General features: G+C 38.5%; 1 protein-coding gene, 1 long non-coding RNA gene and 1 other non-coding gene across 4 annotated transcripts; 2 read left to right on the top strand and 1 right to left on the bottom strand.

Annotated features, from left to right (window-relative positions):
* The first annotated feature begins 2,773 nt into the window (after positions 1 to 2,773).
* On the top strand, positions 2,774 to 7,625 carry LOC117105104. Of its 2 annotated transcripts, none has more exons than XR_004444853.1 (3): positions 2,774 to 2,897; positions 4,560 to 4,693; positions 6,212 to 7,625. It is a non-coding gene; the product is annotated as an uncharacterized LOC117105104 (long non-coding RNA). The 2 variants fall into 2 exon arrangements; XR_004444854.1 differs by lacking the exon at positions 2,774 to 2,897 and adding an exon at positions 3,071 to 3,220.
* On the top strand, positions 5,146 to 5,252 carry LOC117105130. Its single transcript, XR_004444862.1, has one exon. It is a non-coding gene; the product is annotated as a U6 spliceosomal RNA (small nuclear RNA).
* A 15,478-nt stretch (positions 7,626 to 23,103) lies between the features above and the next one.
* Positions 23,104 to 24,837, bottom strand: LOC117104892. The gene is made up of 2 exons (XM_033245793.1): positions 24,782 to 24,837; positions 23,104 to 23,999 (listed from the first exon to the last, which is right to left on the bottom strand). Exon 2 carries the CDS (start codon positions 23,818 to 23,820, stop codon positions 23,350 to 23,352), a length of 471 nt encoding a protein of 156 aa, XP_033101684.1. The 5' UTR covers positions 23,821 to 23,999; positions 24,782 to 24,837; the 3' UTR covers positions 23,104 to 23,349.
* Between the last annotated feature and the right edge of the window lie 883 nt (positions 24,838 to 25,720).

The following is a 25,720-nucleotide window of genomic DNA, read 5'->3' as shown; positions in this document are numbered from 1 at the left end:
ATATATATATATATTATAACATAATATAAACAATTTCCCTGATAATAACAGTGCTCAAATGTTCCTTTTATTTCAGTTGTATAAAAAAGGTGTCTTGTGGGATTCGGCCTGCAACCTGTCAAGACGAGAGTATCATACCCATTAGAACACAGAGATCTAATAGGTATCGTGCAGTTCTAATCCCAGGCACTTTCTCTTATACGGCTGAAATGCTCACACATAACCGTGTGAGCGTTTCACTAAGAATATATTTCATTAGAACACTGAGGCTGAAATTGTTTTATAAATAAGAACAAAATAAGAACAAATTGACACCAAGACTTTTTCTTACAACTGAAAACAACTCCACTCCCAAAGAGCTTTCGCTGATAAAAGCATCATATTATTTCATTATTTAAGATGGCCCCTGGATATCAGCCGATCTAGGACACACTGGAAGTTCCACCCTCTATGGTTTATCTTCTGAGAAATCACAATAATTCGATTTATAATTCTCTTTATGATTGTTTTAGGGCCCCGGGTATTCAACTCCCGGCACCCCATAGATTTTGATCCGGCGGCGCACCATTGCTAAAAAATCATTTTCCGGCCGATTTCATGTCTGTACTAACACTATAGTGGCGTAGAGTATTGGGGAGGGGGCGCCATTTCCGGGAATCTGTAGAGATGTCTATTTTTAAAGTTTGCCCACCTCAGCCCCAGCCATGGTCCGGGGCTGATTTAAATGCGGGAAATTTCTGGCGCTGGCATTTTTTGTCAAACAACTAGACACGAGTGGATTTGTTTGTGCTCGGAAAATGTCTGTTGGTAGGCCTACGGTAGGAGAGGCTCAGGTGAAAGTTTTTTTTTTTTTAAATCCACCTTCTTTCCCAAGCTAGTGCATTCCATCAATTTTAATTTACTAAACAAGGCCGCATGTTGAAAAGCCAAGGCTAATAATAGGCCTAAAAGACTTCAAAGTCCTATAAAATAGAATGACTGGGGCTAACGTTGAAAAAAAAAAATTAGGCCGGCTACGTCGGCCCACCGCTGGTCTCAACAGGTTGCAGTGGCGGTCAAGGTTACTAAATATTTTAGAAAAATTATAGTTTTCAACAAATTTTTTACCGCAGTACGAATTAAAACGCAATAACTGTAACATTTCGCAATAATTAGGAACAGCTAGTGAATTTTAAAAATGGACATTTTGAAATTTGAGGGTCCAGGGGCAGGGGCCTGGAGGGGTTTGCGGGAACCCCCCCCCCCCGGAAGCTCCGATTAATTAGCAAGTTTGAGGACCTTATATGATTTATTCCCCTACCACCACCCCCACCCCCAACCCTCGGACAGGCTGGACCCCACTATCGTCCGAAGCCACAACGAAGTCGTCGGATGAAAATGAAAAATTGAATTTTGAATTTTAACCATATAACCATAGCTGTATATATTTGTTTGTAGTATTTAACGTTTAGCGACGTTAACCCCTATTGGAACAACATAATTGAAACAGCACCGAGATGAATGGCATGTGTCAAGTAAAAATAGTTTAACTTTTGGACAAATTGGCACATTGCCGAGAGAAGAATTGCGTTAAAGTGGTCAGCCTGTAGTACAGACGTGGACGTGAATATTTGTTAGAACCAGTGGCGTAGGTAGAGTTTTTGGCGCCCGGGGCAAGAGTAAAAAATTGCGCCCCCGTCCTAATTATAATTACAATATTTTGAAATTAATTGATATTAGTTGTATAGACTTTAAGCATATGCGTACTGTAGTCCCATCGGGACGTCCATATAATGCACTGTCTAAATAACATTATTAAACCCGAGTAACTATTATTATTCTAGCTCTCGTATGTTCTTTCTTACCAGGGAGGGGTCCAGGATTTACCCTAGGGGGTCCAATGTTTGGGGGGATGCCTTGACGATGACGAGGGGGAAGATTTCTTTGAAGAGAGCAAAGTGGGCATGATCGAGCGTCGCTTAAAATCTTCCAAAAGTAGCCTGGAGTGGGGGGGGGGGAAGCCCCCGAATATTTTTGACAATTTATGGGTTTCAAAGGCTTATTTAATCGATTTTAGAGTCTACTAATATTTACAAAATAAATAAAAAAAAATTTCTCCCCAACGAATTATGGTTTTCCTCCCCGAAGGGGGCCCTGGCGTCAACCCCTGTTTCTTACTATTAAAACTGCATTACAATGTCCGGAACTTTGTATACAACTTTACCATTATCCTAATTTGTAAGGCTTTTGTATTTATCGCATACATCTCAGTATTCTTATTCTCAAAATTTATCTTATAGAGTCTTGTAAATTGCTGAATTTTTTAACATTGTTTAAACTTGCAACTGAATTTTGTGTGCTTTTGTATCAGCAAATTAGTTAATAACATGATCAAAGTAAGCAATGTTGTCTGCTTTCATCACACTCAATACTAAGTAGTGCCTTTTCCCATCGTGGCTCTGAGATATGGCAGGATGAGCTTTAGTCATGTAGTCATAGGATAAAAAACAAGAGAAAACCGTCGAAATGGACTGAAAAGAAATCACAATCTATTATTTGCCAATAAAAACAACTATATACTGGTTCTTATTAAAATATTCATGCCTGACGAAATACATCAATTTCGTCGTGTTTTTCTAAAATGTGCTTATTTTTTTACTCTCATTCTCCCATTTCAGCTTCCCCCTCACATCCATCCATGAGCATCACCCTCTAGCTACGCCGCTGGTTAGAACACAATTGTGATTGGCTGTCAATTTGATATTGTCTGTGGCAAACCAATCAATGACGTAGTCAGTAACTGGGACGCAGTCATTGCTGAAGTAGACAAAACACGAGGCGAAAGGCAGTATAGGGCCATTTTTACAGGTGACGTACGTGCTGACATCATTTTAGAATCGGAATTTATGGTGTTGGTTGTAAGTTATTTTTTAATTTTCTTCTTGTTTGTTAATGAAATATTTTGTATATTTTATAAAGACGAAAGCCCTCACAATTCTGCTAGCCTTTAAACACATTTATCGAATTTGAATTATGCATGTTTCGGTAGGTCTGGTTTACCACTAGTGGCCGTACTTAGGCCGGTCAAAATGTTAGTATGCCATAAATTGTTGTCGAGGAGCTGAGTGGTGGTCGTCGTCGCGGAGGCACCCAGCCCGCCTGACAAAAGAATGCAAAGATGATGAGATTAATTGCCAACCCTAATAAACAGTTAAATGGATGTTTATTCACATGCTTATTGGTTGGTATATCTTTTTTAAGAAAACATAATTTTCTTGTGTTTTGCGACTTGCAACAAAGTTTAACTTTGTGAAGGTTAAATTCTAATGTTATTTGCAACCACTCTGTAATTCCCATGTGGAAACACAGATGACGATGAACAGTGCTGTACTTTGATATGATCAAAGAGGGCGGCAGACAGTAAGCTATCATACTCAGCATTCAGATTTTATTCGAATGCTATGCTGAGTCTGGGAATGGACAGTCCTTTTAAAAAAAGGTCAAGGGAAAATAAAAGTACTTTAATTTTATCGTTTATGGTAACAGATTGTATATGAATTATGACATGTTTTGTTTGTGATGTTGTAAATCAAAAAATCAATAAAATGATGATCATTTTTTGTTTATGATTAATAAACAGGTATGGAGAGCTTTCACACCACCACACTGGCCAAGGCATTTATACAGATTGGACATCTACTGTTCTTTTCATGATTATCATCGTCATTATTATTAAATTTCTTTGTTTTTTCCCCTTATAGTATAAGCCCAGTCCAGACTATTAAATTTTATTTGATGATAAACATGTGACCTAAATTTGGTCAGGATGACATCACCTCATGACCATATATGAGTTCATCATGACTATATATGGTCATATATCAGTTTTTATAAAAAAATTTGATAGTCTGGACAGAGCTTTAGATTTCCTGTTATTTACTGTAGTTATTGTATTTTATATTATATTTAATAATATTGATTATATTATATATTATAATAATATACAAATTCTGTTTTAACATTGTATTTTATAATTTTAATATTTTTACTTCTTGATTATTGGAAGTTTTATTAATTAAAAATTTGAATGAAACTTGGCAATAATCAATTTTGTGTTTAGACTTTCTTTGAAGACTTCTAATAAATGGATAGACTTCTCTACAAAAATGCACCATTGCCATAAATGTAGGTTTTATTTGCTCCCTGATACCCTCTTAAAGCTGTATAGCGCCCTCTATTATCAGAATCTCAAACAAGTGATTCCATTCTATACATAGGTAGGCCCTGGTGTTTATTATTGTTTATTAATGGTACAGTTATTTTCACTTGTATTAAATTTCAGCTACAGATATCTTTTATAAGTCCATAAATATTTTACTTATTGATATATTACAATTCACTGAACTATATAAATTGTTTATATTATTGCTTTAATGTTTGTTCCCATCATAGTAGTGAATTACAGTAACCTTTAGCATTATTTTATTGGATAATCATTTATTTAAAAAAAAAACAGATTTGTTATAAAGTTCCATAACAGTCAAAGGTAATGTGACTACTCTGCAATTTTTATTTTACAGCTGCTTGGCATTTTCATACTTAAAGCTATTCCATATGAAGAGGAAACTGATAGATTGAAAATCCTGATAATTTGTATAGCGCCCTCTGTTGCCAGAAATACATTCCCAGAAGGATATTCCATTATTATATATGGGTAATTTTATACATTGAACATTTATTAATAATAGAATATTGTTTATTTTTATTAAACCCTTCAATAACAGATACATACATTTTCGATTTTATTCTACTTTGGTGATGAATATTTGCAAATTCTTAATTATCTTGAATTTATTAAGGCTCAAATAAATTAAATAGGTGTTCATACTTTAATGCGCTCACCACAATAGTAAATGATATTAGCATAATTCTCGGTGTATATTTGAAGCCTATTATATATTAAATTTATGATAAAATTAAAAATATTTTTGTTTCGATGTTTAACGATTTTATTTCTTAATTATTTATTTAGTAGTAGTATACTGAAAGGCACTTGGTTTTTTTTGGGTTATTACAGACAAATATTGCCCTTATATTCAACACTACGCCATGGTAGAATTTGGAAATGTTTGCGGCTATATAAAAATAATATTTCCGTCTTTAATTGTACTTGCTTCGGCAGTACATATACTAAAATTGGAACGATACAGAGAAGATTAGCATGGCCCCTGCGCAAGGATGACACGCAAAATCGTGAAGCGTTCCATATTTTTTTCCCCACGCCCCTGCGAAAAATTTTGAAAAAAACTATTTTTTATGATTTTTTTAGTGGAAATTGACTGTCTTTAGATTAACATTTCAAATTGCAATATTTTTCAAATGCACGTACTCAGTGGTACGCACAAAATTGTAGCGCTATCCATATATTTGACAATTTTACCACACTCTATTTTAAAAATAATCTTTTTGATTTTTTGGTCAAATAAGACTAAAAGTAGAATTTTTACCTTTAATTGAGTATCGATATATATTATTTGGAGAGAAAACAGTTAGGTTATGTCAGAAAATTAACATTATTGTAATGTTATTATGATTTGTAAATTGTTTGTTGGGTTAAACACCAACCCTCAACCAATCACTATCCACTAATCAGTGATCATCTATTAGTCATCCATCAATCCGTTATCTGTTCTGTTAAATACAATAAATTCTCATCCATCAGAATCACCATTCATCAATCACTGTAAATTCATCACTGTCAGTCTCAATCAATCAATGTCAATCATCACCATCAATCATCATCCATCCATCATCATCTATCAATCCATCATCTGTTACCATCCATCCATGAGCATCACCATCTATCAATCACTGTCTATCACTGTCAATCAATTCCTGTCAGTCATCACCGTCAATCATCATCCATCGATCAATCATCAGGCCTCGAATTTGAGGATTTTATGGGCAAGGCCAAATGGCCTCCGGTATGACATGATTTTGAAAGGCACCAAGGCCAAATGGAAAGGCATGCAAGGCCAAAATTTCAAATATAAAAGGGCACCAAGGCAAAATTTGATTTAGCCTCAGTACTAATCTCTTGCGAGTGCCTTGATTCGATGCCAGGCTAGGCCTAGGCAAGCTATGCCTAGGCCAAGCCATCGTTGTCAATGGTAAAATGACTGTGTTTAGTGTTATTGATTCAATTTTGGAATATACTTTTAATTTTTTGCAGTGGTCAGCGATTGTAGACAAAACAAAGTTCAAGAAGTTCAATATCTGATGTTGTTGCTCAGTGCGTCGTCATCGGAGAGGAGGCCACACCTCTAAACTGGCCGTCATCCACCAACTAGATTAGTCGAAGTGTCAACCAATTAGGTTAATTTCACACACTTGAGCTGCGATGACGTCAGATCGCCCAAAGCTAGCTGCACAGCATGCAAGCACATGTTTACTACTACAGTACATGTTTGCTCAATTACCGCTCGAGTCAGATGCATGCGCACACAACGGTAACCGCAAAAACAGTTTGTATCAACACACATGAAAATTCTCTTGTTCTGTCACTGCAACCTTATCTAGGCCTAGGCGACCTACGTTTTTGGCTTTTGTGTTTTCTTTCAAGATTTGAACGTTATTGTTTAGATTTATTTTACGTGTCAAATGATCTATATTAAGCGTCATAAGGGCACCGAGGCCAAGGCTGCAAAAGGGCAGGCAAGTAGTGGCTGTTGTTGTGCTTCATTTTCAGGGCCACCAAGGCCAACTGGGAGGGCACCGTCGGCAACTACGAAAAAATACCTAACTAAAGAGATGGATTAACATAGAAATTGCAATGGAAACTTCCATGCTTTACAAGACCTAACACACTATTTGCTTTAGAGATAATTATATAATCAAAAAGTACGGGTGTTTGTGATCTGGTAAAAGAAATAATATTTCATTTAGAAGTAATAAAGTTTAAATCCCATTTCTTAGACCAGGCACTCAAAATATCAACATCTGTCGGAAGTTAGTGACAGTTTTGTATATTATGAATTTCTCTGTAACATTTGGCCCCATCATCATAAAGAGCAATACATATTAGTGTTACAGCTTAGATTATCAGGCATTAATATTGAGGATATCAGTCATTGAAAATTGAGGGGTTTCTTATGGGAACTTGGAAAATTCAAGTGGTGCTTTTTGAATGAAAAAAGATTATATAAGGACAACCGAAGATTACAAATGGTTCTGGTGCAGAAAAGATAATCGTCCAGAAAGCATGGCTCATGACTAGAATGTTGTGAGTTTCAACAATAGATGAAATTAGTGGTGGTGGTTCAAACTTGTTTGGCCATCTGCCGATTGAGATTAGCAGGATTCATTGCAGAGCTTTTTGTAAACTTGGATGAGAACGTGCTAAAGGTGCAAAATGTCGGGAAAAGAAAAAGAGAAGTAGGACTAGACAAATATAAGAAAAGGAATGTTGGAAAGATACTGTCCAGGGAGTTCTCATCAGTCTTGGAGAAAATATCCTGATTTTGAAATTGACATAAGAAAATGTGAATCCACCGAAGATCAAATCATGCTAAACACACACAGTACCAGAATTGATTAAAAAGCCACAAGATATTGTTTTAAAAAATGAATGAAACGGGGAGCTTAAGAAAATGTTCACGATGGGGGGGGGGGGGGGGGGGGCTCTTATTCAAACGGGATGCTTATTCAGGCGAATGCAGTACAGTACAGTATATTATAAATTCTGAATTTGAACGGGCAAATTAAAGCTACGTTCACATCAAGCCCAGATCCGGTCCGGAGGCTGGACAAAAAATCGTGAGTTGCTACGTTTTTTTAACCCTGCGTTTACCTTGCGCACGGAACACGGTTGTTCGGGTTAAGTATGCATGCGTTCGATTGGTTCGAAACAACCAAGCTTGTTGCTGATTGGTCCAAGAAAAAAAAACCGTACGATTTCAGGATACAAATGGCTCTCAGACCCATCAGTCTGGATCCGGAGTCTGGATCCGGAGTCTGGATTGGAAATCGTATGATGTGAACGGTCCTATTATTTACCACTGAACTCATTTTTCACGATTTTTTCTTCGGACTCCGGACCGGAATCCGGGCTTGATGTGAACGTAGCTTAAAGGCTTTGGCAACAGCAGCTGGAAACTTCTGTAAAGGGATCATCTGAGAAATAGCATTTTGCAATGAAACTCTAGCTCCTTACAAAGAAATAGTGGAACGTGATTGGTTACAGAATTGGAATAGTAACGGAACAGATAGGACATCGTGTGGCCAACAGGGACCAGCTTAGAAAATGGCTTCACAAACGACCTCTCTAATCATGTTGTACAAGCTATGATATTTGCTTCATATTTTTGCGCGAGACGAGACATGGTATGTGTCTTGTGAGAATCGTGGCAAGAGATTGTCTCTTCATTTCCAGAAAATTGGACCCTAAATTTATCCTGCCAAAAAAATTCAAATTTCCACGCTTGGATTTGGAGGATAAGTTTGTCGCCCTTCTTTGGGAGATTCTCAACTCTGAAAAATTCTTCACCCCTGGGAGAAATTATCCATACCTTGATGTGGCAACAACCATTCTTGTCGTGTGTACTTTCTGTTGTGCAGTGTGACCACTGCGAAAAATAAAAATTCCCAAGATTCAGTCTAAAAAATCCCAAGATTGCTTTAAAAATCCTAAGATTTTCAGAATATTAGTATATATACATAAAACTTTTAAATACCCAATTTTAAAGCTTTTCCAATGAATTGCATTATACTATACTGTATACTGTACTGTATAACAAACAGTGTCTGAATTTTCGAGACCACCAGTTCGTTTTGATTCAACTGTGTATAATTTTGTTGAAGTTGGGGAGGGGGGTGGTGGTGGTGGTAGGGAATGTCTTATCTGAATTACCTGCATCTGTATGACAGGGCAATTGCCTTTATTTTATTTTATTTTTTTTTTACACAAAATATACTAGTAGCATAACTCATACTTTATTCGAAAAAAAAAGGAGATCATTTTCATAACTTATTTTTTCGGGAGGTTTAATGTGGTAGGCATAAAAGTAAAGTATTTTTGATGAATGTTATTGAACTTTTAATTGTCAAATTAAAACACAAAAGCTTTTGCAAAATATGAAATTGTGTTGGATCTCCTCGCATAGGTGCAATATTTTTTTTTTTTAAATTTCCAAGCTTTTATTTCCAAAAATTAGATTATAATTGCATATAAACCATACAATTATATACATGTTATATACACACAATAGTGGTAATAATATAAATATCAGATAATAAACATGGAAAAAGAAAAAAAAAAATGAAAAAAAAAAAAATAATGCATATTAATTAATAATACCAATAATGATGATTCTTGCTCAACTACCCTACACTGAAGCAAGCAGCAAATCGCCAAATGTGACACATATCAAGATATTTAGCTTAAAAATGCACCTCATTATTTTGGGAAAATGACTATTAGACAACTTGCAGGTCTTTTTGAACAAATAACAACCATCATTCACAACTGTCAACTACTGGTGTTATAAAGGTCATACACTTATTGATAAAAAAAAAATTCCATATACTGTAATTCCAAAAATCCCAAGGTGTCATTAAAAATCCCAAGCAGTGGTCACAGTGCTGTTTTGTGTTGTCAGTCAATCAACAACCTTACCGTACTCGCGCGAATAAGCGCCCCTCTCGCGATCGAATAAGCGCCGTGAAACGTGAAAAATTTCTTAAGCGCCCCGTTTGAATAATAATATTTTCTTTTTAGCATGTCAATAATCCAATCAATCCTGGGACTGTGGTTGGCATGATTTGAGCTGCAGAATGGAAACACATTCGTCTTGGGTCAATATCAAAATGAGAATATTTCTCTTGGACAGATGAGAGCTCCGATCCCTGGACAGACAGTATACATATTTTAATTCCAACTTTACTCTTTTTACATTGTCTATGCCTAGTCCTACTGCTCTTTTTCTTTTCCCGACCTTTAGCACAGTCTCATCTGATTTTTCAAGAAAAAATATAATGATCCTGCCATCCTGCTAATCTCATTCAACAAGCTAACCACTACCCACCACCACTAGGCCTAATTGCATCTGCTATTTTGCTGTTATGTAAATATTCACGCATTCTTGTCATGAGCAACGGCTTTTCCGCCTAACCACCATTCGTAATGTCCTTATATAATCTTTTTTTCATTCAAAAAGTGCCTCTTGAATTTAATAATTTCTCACAAGAACCCCTTGATTTTCATCTATTTCCATAAGCGCCCCCTCAATTTCCACTCTGTTTTCATAAGCGCCCCGTGCGAGTACGGTACAGTTCTATTTTTATACCTCCATGGTAAAATGAACTAATAAAGCAGCATCATGCAGTGAAAGGAACAAACAGATGTCGGCCCCTGTTGTCGCATCGCATAGTTTATTTATGAGCTCCTGCAGCTTGAATTGCCGTAGTTGCAGAACGCTGCACACGTGAAGAAGCATGGAGGTTTGAATTAGAGGAGGTTAGGTTTGTTGTTTCAATAACAGCTATGATTGTACAGAGATTCATAGCTTAGCCTGAAATCACTCTAGGCTAGGCCTGGGCAGGCTTTAGCCTAGGTAGGCATTCAGGCTAATCAAGCGTCGGTTTCTCTGACATCTGTGTCGGACAGACAGAATACTTTCGGCAGATTATGACCTCTCTTTAAGAAACTACTATATTTCCAGGGGTTCTACCGTACTTCTTTAGTTGCTCATCGTCATTGGTCACTACTTCTTTATACATGGCACTGATTTTTTAAGCTGTTTTTGTAATTTTGGAGCATAGTACAGTACCAATCAAGACATGTAGGCCTAGGCTTTAATGTATACTTTTTTTTCAGCAATAAGTTTTTAGTTTAATATGACACTAGTAAATTTTCCCAGCCAGGCTAAATATAGGGGTTTCTGGACAAAACGGCATTAAATCAAAACAGCAATAAGTCAAAACGGCAATGACCAAAACTGCAAAAAACTGAAACAGCAACATTTTTTGACCAGAACGTAGGCGAAATAGCAGCAGCAATAAGATTAATAACAATAATAATAATAATAATATCAATAATAATAATAATAATAATAATACAAATTCAATATTAAAAAGATTGGGGGAAACAATATAATAGCAGTAAAACATTTGAACAAATAAAACTTTCAAATACTGTACAGACAAAACAATTGTCATAAAAGTTTAAAAAAAAAATGGGAAGTAATAATCATAATAATAAACATTAAGTGCCCATGGAAATATTCGATTTGCCTATCGGGACAATTTCAAAATGATTCAGAAAATTATAAACTGCAGCTCGCATCGGGTGGTGTTTGCTAGTTTTGGGATTGATTTCGCTCCTTTGCCATTTTGGTCTGCCATTTCGGTACTAGTCATTGCTGTTTTAGTTTGTTGTTGTGTTTGTTAATAACCATCTGTAACTGTCTATGCTATCCATTATAATGAAAGTAATACTGGTACGCACTCTTTGAATAAGTTAATCAATTTATATTCATTTTTTATACTTATACGACATATGGACATTTGAATATTTATGATTTACTTTTATAGGAGGAAATGTATTTTTTCTTTTAAAGAAGAGGGGATGTTGTGTTTGTTAATAACCACCTGTAACAGTCTATGCTAATTAAGGCCATTGTATAATGAGTGAGCGTTTCAGTTCCACATAGTGACGTGATGAATAAACAATGCTATGACTAATTGTTATTTGTTGTATACGTGAGAGAATAATAGCCGTTTTGGTCATTGCCGTTTTGGTCATTGCCGTTTTGGTTTATTGCCGTTTTGACCTGCTACCAACATAGGCCTACTATGTTTACTATTCGTTTGATTTGAACTTGTTTTAATTTGTTTATCATTGATTGTTCTGGATGCATCTTCCATTAAGAAGTGTGCCACTGATAAAATTGTTGAACCAAATTATTATATAGGCCTAGTACTGAAGTACTAGATCCTACTATGATATTTTTCAATAAATTTCCTTCTGTGTTGTAAAACCTCATCACCAAATTTTTCAGAAGTTGCTAAAAAGAGCCTAGATACACACAGCTTCAATTTGTTTATTCCTGATAAAGATCTGATGATAGGCTGTATGACAACCGACTGTGTTGCCACTAAAACCATGTTTTAAACTATGGATTGGTACAGTGGTGGAGGGGGGGGGGAGGGAATGCCAGTGTTGACTTCTCCCCCCACCCCCGGACCAACTAGGTAGTTGGATCAAAAATTTAAAAGATAGTGATTTGCTTATACTTAAATACATTAATTTGGCAGCCAATCCCCTAATATTGTGAACTAAAAGCAAATTTTGGACCATAATGAGCCATAAAAACTCTCACTGTGAACCTACAAGGACCCTCCCCACCGGACATGTCGGACCCCTTGTTGGCAAATTTTTGGCGCAACCGCTGCATTTTCAGGGTCACCAAACTTTTGCATTGTGTCCCGAGCAAGTTTACAAACAATTGTGAATTTGTGTGCTAAATTACATGGTGGAGGTCTTTAACAGATCAATTTTATGTGAACCCTCATTTAATAGATTAATATTTTATGCTCCCAATTGACAAACAATGAATCTTTATATTTCCACAACATAATTGTGTAAATCTAAACATTCCATTTAAAAAACAGAATGTAGTCATGTGACCTATAAGAATAGCATTTTTCCCAATAAATTTCAAATGGGAACCGGTTACTATATAGATTGATGTTACAGTGGCTCTATTTATTGTTTTATAGTAGTAATTCCTGAAATTTACAGCATTCATTTTGAAAAGAAGTCCCCCTTCTTCACTTTGCAAAAGTAGCCTTGAATAGAAACCCATCCTAACAGAGAAGCCGAGGGCTTGAATTCTAGGTTTTATGGTATTTAAAAATTGGAAATAGTATCTGCAAAAAAGCTGATCTATATTTGAGATTTTCGGTCAGACTTTTTTTTCCATGCTTGTACTGAATTCCTTGGGGAAGAGTCGGGTAAATTGTCTTTGCCAAAGAACACATGTGAAATGCACAGTGATTGAACTTTGACCTCAAGGTTAACTGAAATCACTGCTTCCATTATTATTACTTTATTTAAGTTACTGTATTTACTGTAGTTACTGTGTTTTGTATTTGCTGTGTCTAAAGCACATGGACAAATTTGACCAATGCTCACTTTGTATTTACAGTATTTGCTATTAAAGATAATTTTTTTGATGTACAATACATCATTGTATCACATATTAATCACAGATTGTAAAAATTTGGCTTATTCTAGCTAGTGTATTTACATCAACTTCAGGGCTCGCCAATCAGTTACCAATAGTATTGTGGTCTTGGATATCATGCAGAGCCATTATCAGTAGCTCATCGGTGCTCAAGTATTTCAAGCACAGATTTGAATATCAGAACACGGACAAATTGCAAGTACATTATCCTGTTGGAAGGAAATTCTTTGGAGGTTGGCTGTACCCTGAAAATTGCATAGATTACACCACAAACAAGTCTAAATTCTGGCCAGAATTACCAAGTCACAGCTACTGAGTTGTACACACCCCACTACAATACTATTACTACTGATAAATAAAGCACAGTAGGCCTAGGCCTAATGGGTGCACAGCTTTTTCCGTCGAGTCGGATTTTCATTCTGGTTCTTGTTTCAGTTCTTTCCGCACTTTACGGAGAAGATGTTTGGAGCCATCAGGCTGCAGAGGAACTTGCGGTGGCTGTTGCGGTGCTGCTGTTGCTGCAACTGACTGCAGGGGCGGGCGACGTGGATGGTAACGTCATCTCGCCGGGAACCGGGACAGACGGTCTGTTCCCTAGGGCTGCTTGGCCAGCAATGCATTCTGGCAGGACAAATGTAAACGATGGAGTGCTTGTAGATATCTTCGCTCACATCACGAACTAACACAATCAAAGTAGAACGAGCGCGTATTGGTTGTCAAGCAACTTTATATTCTTTATCACACAAAAAGTGTTTAACGACAGCAGCACGTATTTTGACGCGCTTTTTTGATTTCACGAAGTAACACAATTTAATTTAATTGTGTTAGTTCGTGATGTGAGCGACGATATGTTTAGCACTGCTGGCTTGTTCAGAGGTTCGGGCAGGGGTTTAGCGGAGACAATGCTAGGTGTAGTTGCTGAGATGCCAGATTCCAACACTTGCCGCTCACGCATCTTTGATGTCCTGTTGTACCTGTGGAAGATAAATAAAATATTTCAACTCATAGTACATCTATTGTAGTAAAAACAGCAGTAAAAAAACTTACCACTGGATGAGTGTGGTACGGTTTATTTCCATCGACTGAAGCTTGGCAAAAGACAACATGTGTCCATTTGACAGCACTTTACGACATATGTTCTTATAGCCATTGACGATAAACGGCCATTGCGGCAAACGGTGACCTCCAGTAGCGTCGGTAGACAGGAAAGCTTCGCACAGTTTTGTGATGAGGCACTCCATATACTGATTGCAGTCGGGCCATTGGGTTGGTCCTGTGTTTTGTCCCAAGAAGCATCTGTAAAATATAAAAGATTTACAAAAATGGAGTTAGATGAACTAAAAAAAACCTACCCTTCGCGAGGTGATCTTGGTGTCGTAGTTGGCATCTAATGGTTTTGTCATAAGCGTCCAGGTTGTTAAATAGCTTTGTTGATGTGTTCAGTTTGACTTATGACTCCACTATCTTCTTTGAACTGCAGCAGGTGATAGTCTTAATGGGCTTCTACCTTGGCGTACCCTGGGATGTTTTCCAGCCCAGCATAATCCTCGAGCTCCTGAAATCAATTAAAGTAACTATAAAATCCAAACATACTGTGTCAATAGGAGCTGCTTCTTCTTATCATCATCACCATCGTCTGATGATGGAGGCTCCTGCTGAGGTGAATGTTTCCCAGCGGTTGTAGGTGCATCACGATGACGTTGATTATGCAACTTGCAAGGCGATGGTTTGGCAATTCATAGTATACGCTCAGTTGATGATGATGATATATAGAAAACCATGTGTATTTGCATGCGAATGTTATTTAAAAATAAAGTACAAAAATTAAAACACTGACAACTAAGTTCATATTCTTTAATAAACAATTCTCATTGAAGTAAAAGATGCTGTTGAAGGTTTCCCCTCTGCATTGTGTAAGGGCTAGAGCAGCAAATCAACAGTGTTGAATTCCAACAGTACAATTGGATTCATTATTTTACAGCACCAAAATCGTTGCTATTTGAATTTGGCTGCATTAAAACCAAAACAAAATGATAAGTACAATTAATAAGCTCTGAGCATCCCTTCTTCGATCTTCTGAAGAGCGCTTTGGAAATCCAAGACGTGTCAGCTGCAGGGAGGCTTTGTTCCCATCTATCTGGAACAATATACTCCGAAACAAAATCATACCGGTGGTAAATGCAATAGTGATTATAAAAATCATAACAGAAAAGTTACGGCAACATTTATTGTCTATTCAACAATACTACTATCAACAGCAAAATAGAAAATAAATAAATAAAAATAAAATAAAATAAAATACCTTGATCAGGGACTATTCTTCATCTTGATGATCGGGTGGTCATTGTTGTAGCGGCCGTGGTGGTGGTGGTGGCGGCGGCGGTTGACCGACTTGGATGTAGCTGTAGCAGGGGAGATAGGCTACATTGCAAACATTATATCTGCATGTTCTTTTTACTTGTTTGAGTTACTTACCACGAGGTTGAGAGCTTGTACCTAAAGCAGCTGCAGTTGGGTGGCAACGTTGTAGCAGCTGACTCTGCAGTTCGATCGCCTCTCGACCCTCTTCGAAGGACTCAAGGTATTTTAATAACTCTGCCTGTTATGGCTTAGAGCACTTGTGCTGGGTAGAACACCTGCCATTTGCTGAACTAAGTTGGCAGAATACCCAGTGCGTTTTCAAGTAGCCACTTGAAACTTTGTCCTCCAAACTCCTCTTGAAACTTATAGAACCCTAATATATTAAGTTTGTCTCGAGTGTTTCCCCGCAGTTTGTGAACTTCCACCATGGCATCACGCCGGAAAATCACTGGGCAGGCACACTCAACGACCGGTTTAGCGTTCTTTTAAAACTGCTGACTGAGTGTCTGCAAGTTGCAGGACACTATTACCGGAATTCAGGTCGAAACATATCTGAAAAAAAGAGAAACAAAAATCTAACAGGCATAGATAAATGTAACAACACTCTAAAAAATAAATGAAATAAAAATTGTTTACCGACAACATAGTGTTCATGGGTTCTTTTTAATTGAAAGCAGAATTAAATCTGCAAAAATGAAAAGCAAACAATATTATACTGGATGCTATGAATAACATTTAATGTTGTTCGTCATAATGAAAATGCATTAATTACTAGCAGCTAATGCAATTCAAACAGTATAAAAAATGTAGTGTGTATACTAAATGAATTATTAATTATATAAGAAAAAATAAGTAATGGAAAAAATATAAGCATACTATGTAGATATGCATTTCTAGTCTAAAAGTAAGTTGTGCTTGTGTGTTCCGTCTAGAACTAATAAACTATTAAAAAAATATAGTACTGTATTTACAAATACTGCATATAATAGTCTGTATACTGTACTATGAAATATGATATGTTATGTAAATATAGTGATGGTAAATATTTTACAGTGCAGCCTATAATGCTGGCTTAAAACCAATTATTGTGGGCCTACTCGTAAATGATACTATCCTAGTCTGTACTAAAATTTAATAACGTTATTAAAAAAGTTAGTAATGCTCAGCCATGTTTAGTAAAAGTTCAGTCATGAAATTTCGCTAGAGTGGGTTGATTAAATTCTCCTTGTGTCCTAGTAAATGAGAAAATTAGTATGATATTACTTCACAGTCTGTATAATACAATTACATAATTAAATACCTTAACTATCTCACTGTCAATACTATGTCTTTATTGCATTACACAACACTCACAAAACTATTAAAAAAATCTTCAATGAACTACGAGCCACAGGCGTAGATTACACCACAAACATGTCTAAATTCTGGCCAGAATTACCAAGTCACAGCTACTGAGTTGTACACACCCCACTACAATACTATTACTACTGATAAATAAAGCACAGTAGGCCTAAGCCTAATGGGTGCACGGCTTTTTCCGTCGAGTCGGAATTTCATTCTGGTTCTTGTTTCAGTTCTTTCCGCACTTTACGGAGGCGACGTTCGGCAGCCATCTGGCTGAAGGGGAGCTTGCGGTGGCTGTTGCAGTGCTGCTGTCGCTGCAACTGACTGCAGGGCCGGGCGACATGGGTGGTGACGTCGTCTTGCCGGGAACCGGGACAGACGGTCTGTTCCCTAGGGTCGCTTAGCCAGCAGTGCTTTCTGGCAGGACAAATGTGAACGATGGAGTGTTTGTAGATATGTTGCACTGCTGGCTTGTTCAGAGGTTCAGGCAGGGGTTTAGCAGAGACAAGGCTAGGTGTAGTTGCTGAGATGCCAGATTCCAACACTTGCCGCTCACGCATCTTTGATGTCCTGTTGTATCTGTGAGAGATGAATAAAATATTTCAACTCTTAATCCATCTGTGGTAGTAAAGACAGCAGCAGCAGCAGCAGCAGCAGTAAAAAAACTTGGCACTGGATGAGTGTGGTACGGTTTATTTCCATCAACTGAAGTTTGGCAAAAGACAACAGGTGTCCATTCGACAGCACTTTACGATAGCCATTGACGATAAATGGCCAGTGCCACAAACGGTGACCTCCAATAGCGATGGTAGACAGGAAAGCTTCGCACAGTTTCGTGATGAGGCACTCTATATACTGACTGCAGTCAGGCCATTGGGCTGGTCCTGTGTTTTTGTCCCAAAAAGCATCTGTAAAATGTAAAAGATTCACAAAAATAGTTAGATGAACAAAAATAAAAGAAAATGTGGATAGAAGTAGGAAACTGTCTTACCGTCTAGTGCTTACAACACCTGGGATTTCATTTGTCGTTCTACCTTTTCTTTTTTTGTTGAACCTAACCTTTGTGAGGTGATCTTGGTGTCGTGGTTGGCATCTAATGGTTTTGTCAAAGCGTTCAGGTTGTTAAATAGCTTTGCGATGTGTTCAGCTTGACTTTGACTTATGACTCCACTATCTTCTTTAAACTGCAGCAGATACTAGTCTTAAAGGGCTTCTACCTTGGTGTACCCTGGGATGTTGTCCGGCCCAGCAGAATCCTCGAGCTCCTGAAATCAATTAAAGTAACTATAAAAACCAAACATACTGTGTCAATAGGAGCTGCTTCTTCTTATCATCATCACCATCGTCTGATGATGGAGGCTGCTGCTGAGGTGAAGGTTTCCCAGCGGTTGTAGGTGCATCACGATGGCGTTGACTATGCAAATTGTGCGAGACGATGGTTTAGGCGATTCATAGTCTGGTTGAGTTTTGTCATTGTACCCTTCGTAAACATCAAAAGTGATTTTCGAGTACCTTGTTTGTTTGACTGTACAGATACTCCATTCCGATGAGTTCCCCGGTGTACTTGTTGGGGACGACAAAGCTCGTGTACAGCTTCTTGCCAATCACTTGCTCTGCCAGTGAGTTTAGAGCATGCTGGTGTAGCCCACTGTATGTGTTTGGGATGGGGGCTCCAGATTGCGTAGCAGCTAATGCCCAGTTCGTGTTCCATCAAATAAGTCCATCCGTAAGGTAAGCCTGAAAATGTAGATTGCTAGCACGCTCACCTGTCAAGAGAGAAAAAAATAACATCTTTTTTAATGAAAACATAGGCTGGAAAATGTAAATCACTAGCACATTTACCTGTTAACAAGAAGAGAGGGGAAAACAATGAAAAGTAATCAACAATTCATGACTAATGAATGTATAATATTAAGAATAATAACATATATTTATTTTTAAATAATACTTGGAATGATTCCAAAGAAGTGGATTTTCTTGCACAATGATAGACTGGCAAGGTGACTCCACCCTTCACCATCTCACCAGTTTTGACGTGGAGCAGTATGCCTTCTGGGTCCTGGATGCAGACGAGGTGTCGCTCTTGCAAACTCCAGATTTCCCAGGTAAGGTCCGAGTCCAAGAGTGGGACGCCCATCGAGTCGCGGCTTTCGCGATCAAGGGAAGTTAGGAGCTCTCGGATTAGGTTGGGTGTCTCGAGAGTTCCTTGTGTTCTGCGACAATGTAGAGCATATTCTCTCTTGCTGATGTTGTTCAGAATAAAGTCATCAGTCGGGTTGGAGAGCTGCTTGCCAGCGATGAGCTGTCCACGATCGGCAAGCTTTAGACATCTTTGGCGTTCCACTCAAATATGCAAACAGAGAGCCGTTTGAGGAAGATCAGATACAGTTGAGGAGATTCGGTGGAAAAGGCTGCAGCGACCGTCCTTATGAATTGCCAGATGTCCAACCCGATTTGCATGTCCGACCAGACGCTGAACATCCTGCTCATGCTTGAAAGTCTGCAGCAATCACGATTGACGAAGAGGAACTCGAAATGGGGTACGCTAGCTGAGACGTATCTATCAATGATACCCTTTAGCATGTTGTCTAGGCCACATCCTTCTGTAGCAGTCAGGACTGAAATGAGCACTTGAATGTAATCATTTCCGACGTTGGTTGTTCATACTGCTGTCCCTGAGAGGTGGCCAGCTAGCTTTCTGACAATCTGCAAAAAAAAACAAAAAAAAACCAAACATAAGGTAAAGTTAAGCAAATATTAGCCAAATTAATTAAGAAATTAAAACGATTGTTACCTTTTTGGTAGAGTCAACCTTCAGCACTCTCCCAAAAGTCGATCTGATAGAAGCTGTGAGCTTGTCGATTCTTCCCATCACCTCGTTGCAGTAGATGGTGAGGAACCATTTGACAGTGGGTATGGGGATTATTCTGGAGATGTCATCAAATTTTGGTGCAGTTATCAGGCCACTGTCACGAGCATCACAGAACTTCTTGCAATTTTCAGGGTACAGAACCACTCTTTCATTCCACAGTCTTGTGACGAACTGTTCCTGAGTCGGGGGTACTTGAGCAATTGCAGAACTCGGTTGTCGCAGGCCAGGTGGTAAGAAAGCACGACTGAAAACTGGAGATGATGCGGTAGGTTGAGTTGCTTCAGTATGATTTCCCTCCAGCCCATGTGTTTCTGGTGGCAGACGAGCCTTCAAAGGCATCCATAACGAAGAGTCTTCAAAGGCATCCATAACAGCAAGTAGTTGCTCATCTCATCTTTGCGTACAACGTCGGGAGGTAGACACTTGCCGGTTGGTTGCTTTCTCAACCTGCTAAATACTGCTCCATCAGATGAACCTCCAAGTCTCGGGACACCCTTCTCATTGTGTTGAAAGCTTGGTCTGAACATCCTAGTGTAAGTTGGCTGCACCTGCAAGACTCAAAAATAAAGAAAGATCATGGTCAAAGAAATGTCTTATTAAACTAAGCGATAAAAATGAAAGATGTTACCATAAAATGCCAATGTGTGAGCTACACAACCAGTCGTAATAGTAAAGGCTGGTAATAAAGAAATAGTAGGCCTATAAGTAAGTTAAATGTATTAATTAAAAAAAAATATCCACTAATAAATTTTGTCAATAGGATAAACTAAAACAACAAACTAAAACAAAGAAATCATTGAATAGCCTTACAATTTTCTTCTTATCAGACAGTGGATGGATGGAGACTGAGCCAAAGGGACTGCAATAAACAACATCGCAGACAACCCTAGACAAGCTTATGAATACCTCAAATTGGGTTGGAGCAACCTCCACAGGTGGTTCTTCTTAAGCTTAATTCCAAGATTAAGAGCATTAATTACTTAAACAGCCTAGCTTATATTATTGAATGTAGAAAAATATAGCATTGTTTAAAAAATAAAATAATGTTTACGCACCATAGGCCTAGGGCCGGAAACTATGCCTATGTTAAATAATAACTAGGCCTATGATATGCTATTCACCTCCCGGAGCGGCCCCAGTACTCTAAGATATATAGTAGAAAGTACAAGTTGAACAACTAAATTTTGTGCACAATTAAAATTACCAGAAAAAATAGGCCGCAAACCAGCCTTAGCTTTGACCACCCTTACGGAGCTGGCGTGGGACTGGCAGCCTTTGCTAGGCCAAAAATGTTGTCTAACTTTAAATTTTCTGGTCTAAAATCTATTTCGTTCTACCTGGAATGCACTCGCACTTTCTGGATCAATACAGCTACCACAGGATCAGCTTGATGTCAATATGAATGTTCGGAAATCGTTAAAGCGGTCACTAAGCTGACAAAGAGGACGATATGTAGTGATAACGCTAAATCCTGTTCTACTCAATGCAAAGTCAATTATTGTATCGAGTATAAACCACAATAAACCATTCGACAGCACTTTACGATAGCCATTGACAATAAATGGCCAGTGCGACAAACGGTGACCTCCAATAGCTTCGCACAGTTTCGTGATGAGGCACTCTATATACTGACTGCAGTCAGGCCATTGGGCTGGTCCTATCTTTTGTCCCAAGAAGCATCTGTAAAATGTAAAAGATTCACAAAAATAGAGTTAGATGAACAAAAATAAAAGAAAATGTGGATAAAAGTAGGAAACTGTCTTACCGTCTAGTGCTTACAACACCTGGGATTTCATTTGTCGTTCTACCTTTTTTTTTTTGTTGAACCTAACCTTTGTGAGGTGATCTTGGTGTCGTGGTTGGCATCTAATGGATTTGTCATAAGCGTTCAGGTTGTTAAATAGCTTTGCGATGTGTTCAGTTTGACTTTGACTTATGACTCCATTATCTTCTTTGAACTGCAGCAGATACTGTAGTCTTAAAGGGCTTCTACCTTGGTGTACCCTGGGATGTTGTCCAGCCCAGCAGAATCCTCGAGCTCCTGAAATCAATTAAAGTAACTATAAAAACCAAATATACTGTGTCGATAGGAGCTGCTTCTTCTTATCATCATCACCATCGTCTGATAATGGAGGCTGCTGCTGAGGTGAAGGTTTCCCAGCGGTTGTAGGTGCATCACGATGGCGCTGACTATGCAACTTGTGCGAGACGATGGTTTAGGCGATTCATAGTCTGGTTGAGTTTTGTCATTGTACCCTTCGTAAACATCAAAAGTGAATTTCGAGTACCTTGTTTGTTTGACTGTACAGATACTCCATTCCGATGAGTTCCCTGGTGTACATGTTGGGGACGACAAAGCTCATGTACAGCTTCTTGCCAATCACTTGCTCTGCCAGTGAGTTTAGGGCATGCTGGTGTAGCTCATTTATGTGTTTGGGATGGGGGCTCCAGACTGCGTAGCAGCTAATGCCCGGTTTGTGTTCCATCAAATAAGTCCATCCGTAAGGTAAGCCTGAAAATGTAGATTGCTAGCACGCTCACCTGTCAAGAGAGAGAAAAAAATAACATCTTTTTTAATGAAAACATAGGCTGGAAAATGTAAATCACTAGCACATTTACCTGTTAACAAGAAGAGAGGGGACAACAATGAAAAGTAACTAATCAACAATTCATGACTAATGAATGTATAATATTAAGAATAATAACATATGTTTATTTTAAAATAATACTTGGAATGATTCCAAAGAAGTGGATTTTCTTGCACAATGATAGACTGGCAAGGCGACTCCACCCTTCACCATCTCACCAGTTTTGACGTGGAGCTGTATGCCTTCTGGGTCCTGGATGCAGACGAGGTGTCGCTCTTGCAAACTCCAGATTTCCCAGGTAAGGTCCGAGTCCAAGAGTAGGACGCCCATCGAGTCGCGGCCTTCGCGATCAAGGGAAGTTAGGAGCTCTCGGATTAGGTTGGCTGTCTCGAGAGTTCCTTGTGTTGTTCTGCGACAATGTAGAGCATATTCTCTCTTGCTGATGTTATTCAGAATAAAGTCATCAGTCGGGTTGGAGAGCCGCTTGCCAGCGATGAGCTGTCCACGATCGGCAAGCTTTAGACATCTTTGGTGTTCCACTCAAATATGCAAACAGAGAGCCGTTTGAGGAAGATCGGATACAGTTGAGGAGATTCGGTGGAACAGGCTGCAGCGACCGTCCTTATGAATTGCCAGATGTCCAACCCGATTTGCATGTCCGACCAGACGCTGAACATCCTGCTCATGCTTGAAAGTCTGCAGCAATCACGATTGACGTAGAGGAACTCGAAATGGGGTACGCTAGCTGAGACGTATCTATCAATGATACCCTTTAGCATGTTGTCTAGGCCACATCCTTCTGTAGCAGTCAGGACTGAAATGAGCACTTGAATGTAATCATTTCCGACGTTGGTTGCCCATGCTGCTGTCCCTGAGAGGTGGCCAGCTAGCTTTCTGACAATCTGCAAAAAAAAAAAAAACCAAACATAAGGTGAAGTTAAGCAAATATTAGCCAAATTAATTAAGAAATTAAAACGATTGTTACCTTTTTGGTAGAGTCAACCTTCAGCACTCTCCCAAAAGTCGATCTGATAGAAGCCGTGAGCTTGTCGATTCTTCCCATCACCTCGTTGCAGTAGATGGTGAGGAACCATTTGACAGTGGGTATGGGGATTATTCTGGAGATGTCATCAAATTTTGGTGCAGTTATCAGGCCACTGTCACGAGCATCACAGAACTTCTTGCAATTTTCAGGGTACAGAACCACTCTTTCATTCCACAGTCTTGTGACGAACTGTTCCTGAGTCGGGGGTACATGAGCAATTGCAGAACTCGGTTGTCGCAGGCCAGGTGGTAAGAAAGCACGACTGGAAACTGGAGATGATGCGGTAGGTTGAGTTGCTTCAGTATGTTTTCCCTCCAGCCCATGTGTTTCTGGTGGCAGACGAGCCTTCAAAGGCGTCCATAACGAAGAGTCTTCAAAGGCATCCATAACAGCAAGTAGTTGCTCATCTCATCTTTGCGTACAATGTCGGGAGGTAGACACTTGCCGGTTGGTTGCTTTCTCAACCTGCTAAATACTGCTCCATCAGATGAATCTCCAAGTCTCGGGACACCCTTCTCATTGTGCTGAAAGCTTGGTCTGAACATCCTAGTGTAAGTTGGCTACACCTGCAAGACTCAAAAATAAAGAAAGATCATGGTCAAAGAAATGTCTTATTAAACTAAGCGATAAAAATGAAAGATTTTACCATAAAATGCCAATGTGTGAGCTACACAACCAGTCGTAATAGTAAAGGCTGGTAATAAAGAAATAGTATAAGTAAGTTGAATGTATTAATTTAAAAAAAATCCACTAATAAATTTTGTCAATAGGATAAACTAAAACAACAAAATAAAACAAAGAAATCATTGAATAGCTTTACAATTTTCTTCTTATCAGACAATGGATGGATGGAGACTGAGTCAAAGGGACTGCAATAAACAACATCGCAGACAACCCTAGACAAGCTTATGAATACCTCAAAAATTGGGTTGGAGCAACCTCCACAGGTGGTTCTTCTTAAGCTTAATTCCAAGATTAAGAGCATTAATTACTTACAGCCTAGCTTATATTATTGAATGTAGAAAAATATAGCATTGTTTAAAAAATAAAATAATGTTTACGCACCATAGGCCTAGGGCCGGAAACTGTGCCTATGTTAAATAATAACTAGGCCTATGATATGCTATTCACCTCCCGGAGTGGCGCCAATACTTTAAGATATATAGTTGAAAGTACAAGTTGAACAACTACATATTTTGCACAATTAAAATTACTAGAAAAACTAGGCCGCAAACCAGCCTTAGTTTTGACCACACTTACGGAGCTGGCGTGGGACTGGCAGCCTTTGCTAGGCCAAAAATGTTGTCTACCTTTAAATTTTCTGGTCTAAAATCTATTTCGTTCCTACCTGGAATGCACTCGCACTTTCTGGATCAATACAGCTACCACAGGATCAGCTTGAAGTCAATATGTAATGTTCGGAAATCGTTCGAAATCGAGAGTTTGCCGAAAGATATTTTTGCAGATGAATGAATCTGAACAAGATCTCCCAGAAGAAAGCTCTTTTGCTGCCTCAGTTTTCAGAATTGGAACATTAGTGATGTAATGGAGCGGCCCTCTGATTGGCTGAGATGCTCATTAGGAATTGGAACATTTTGTTCCCATACCGTTCCAATTCTGCCGCCACCTATAATTACGAACGTGTCCAATTTCCTTCTCCTGTAAGCGCAAGTTTAATCCAATAATTGATCCATTTTGGACTAGCTATTATTTCTTTAAGTGCTGAAAAAAGTCTGCTGTATGATCCAAATTCTTTGGTTAATTTCCGCATGCTAAAGTAGATGATGTGCAGTGTTGTCATGGTTATAACTAACCTGTGGTCCAACGTATGAAACGCCTTGTGAGTTCCTTAAAGCGGTCACTAAGCTGACAAAGAGGACGATATGTAGTGATAACGCTACAGTAAATCCTGTTCTACTCAATGCAAAGTCAATTATTGTATCAAGTATAAACCACAATCAGCAATAAAACAATCACATCACATTGCACATGAACTGTCCTTGACAAGTCAGCTCCTTGAATAGTCGGAATTGCTGATTTCTTTCAGCCTCATAGCATTACGACACGAGAGCCCAATGCTTGAAGCTAGGAAACTTCTTGGTACACAATCCTCCAGAGCAAAATGCTCACTGCACAAAACGGAATAAGCACAGCCTTGGAAGAAGCCTGGTTGTCGACACTGCCTCAATCTACTTCTGTCTTAAAATGTGATCTTTTGGAAACTACTGAAAACGAGGCATATTTACACTTCAAACCAATCAAAGGAAACTTTTAGAACTAATAGTTA

The sequence above is a fragment of the Anneissia japonica genome, unplaced genomic scaffold (genome assembly GCF_011630105.1).
Source record: "Anneissia japonica isolate Jap-2015-1 unplaced genomic scaffold, ASM1163010v1 scaffold287834_len5846547_cov211, whole genome shotgun sequence".
NCBI classification, from domain to species: domain Eukaryota; kingdom Metazoa; phylum Echinodermata; class Crinoidea; order Comatulida; family Comatulidae; genus Anneissia; species Anneissia japonica.
This window is presented reverse-complemented; position numbering and strand designations above follow the sequence as displayed.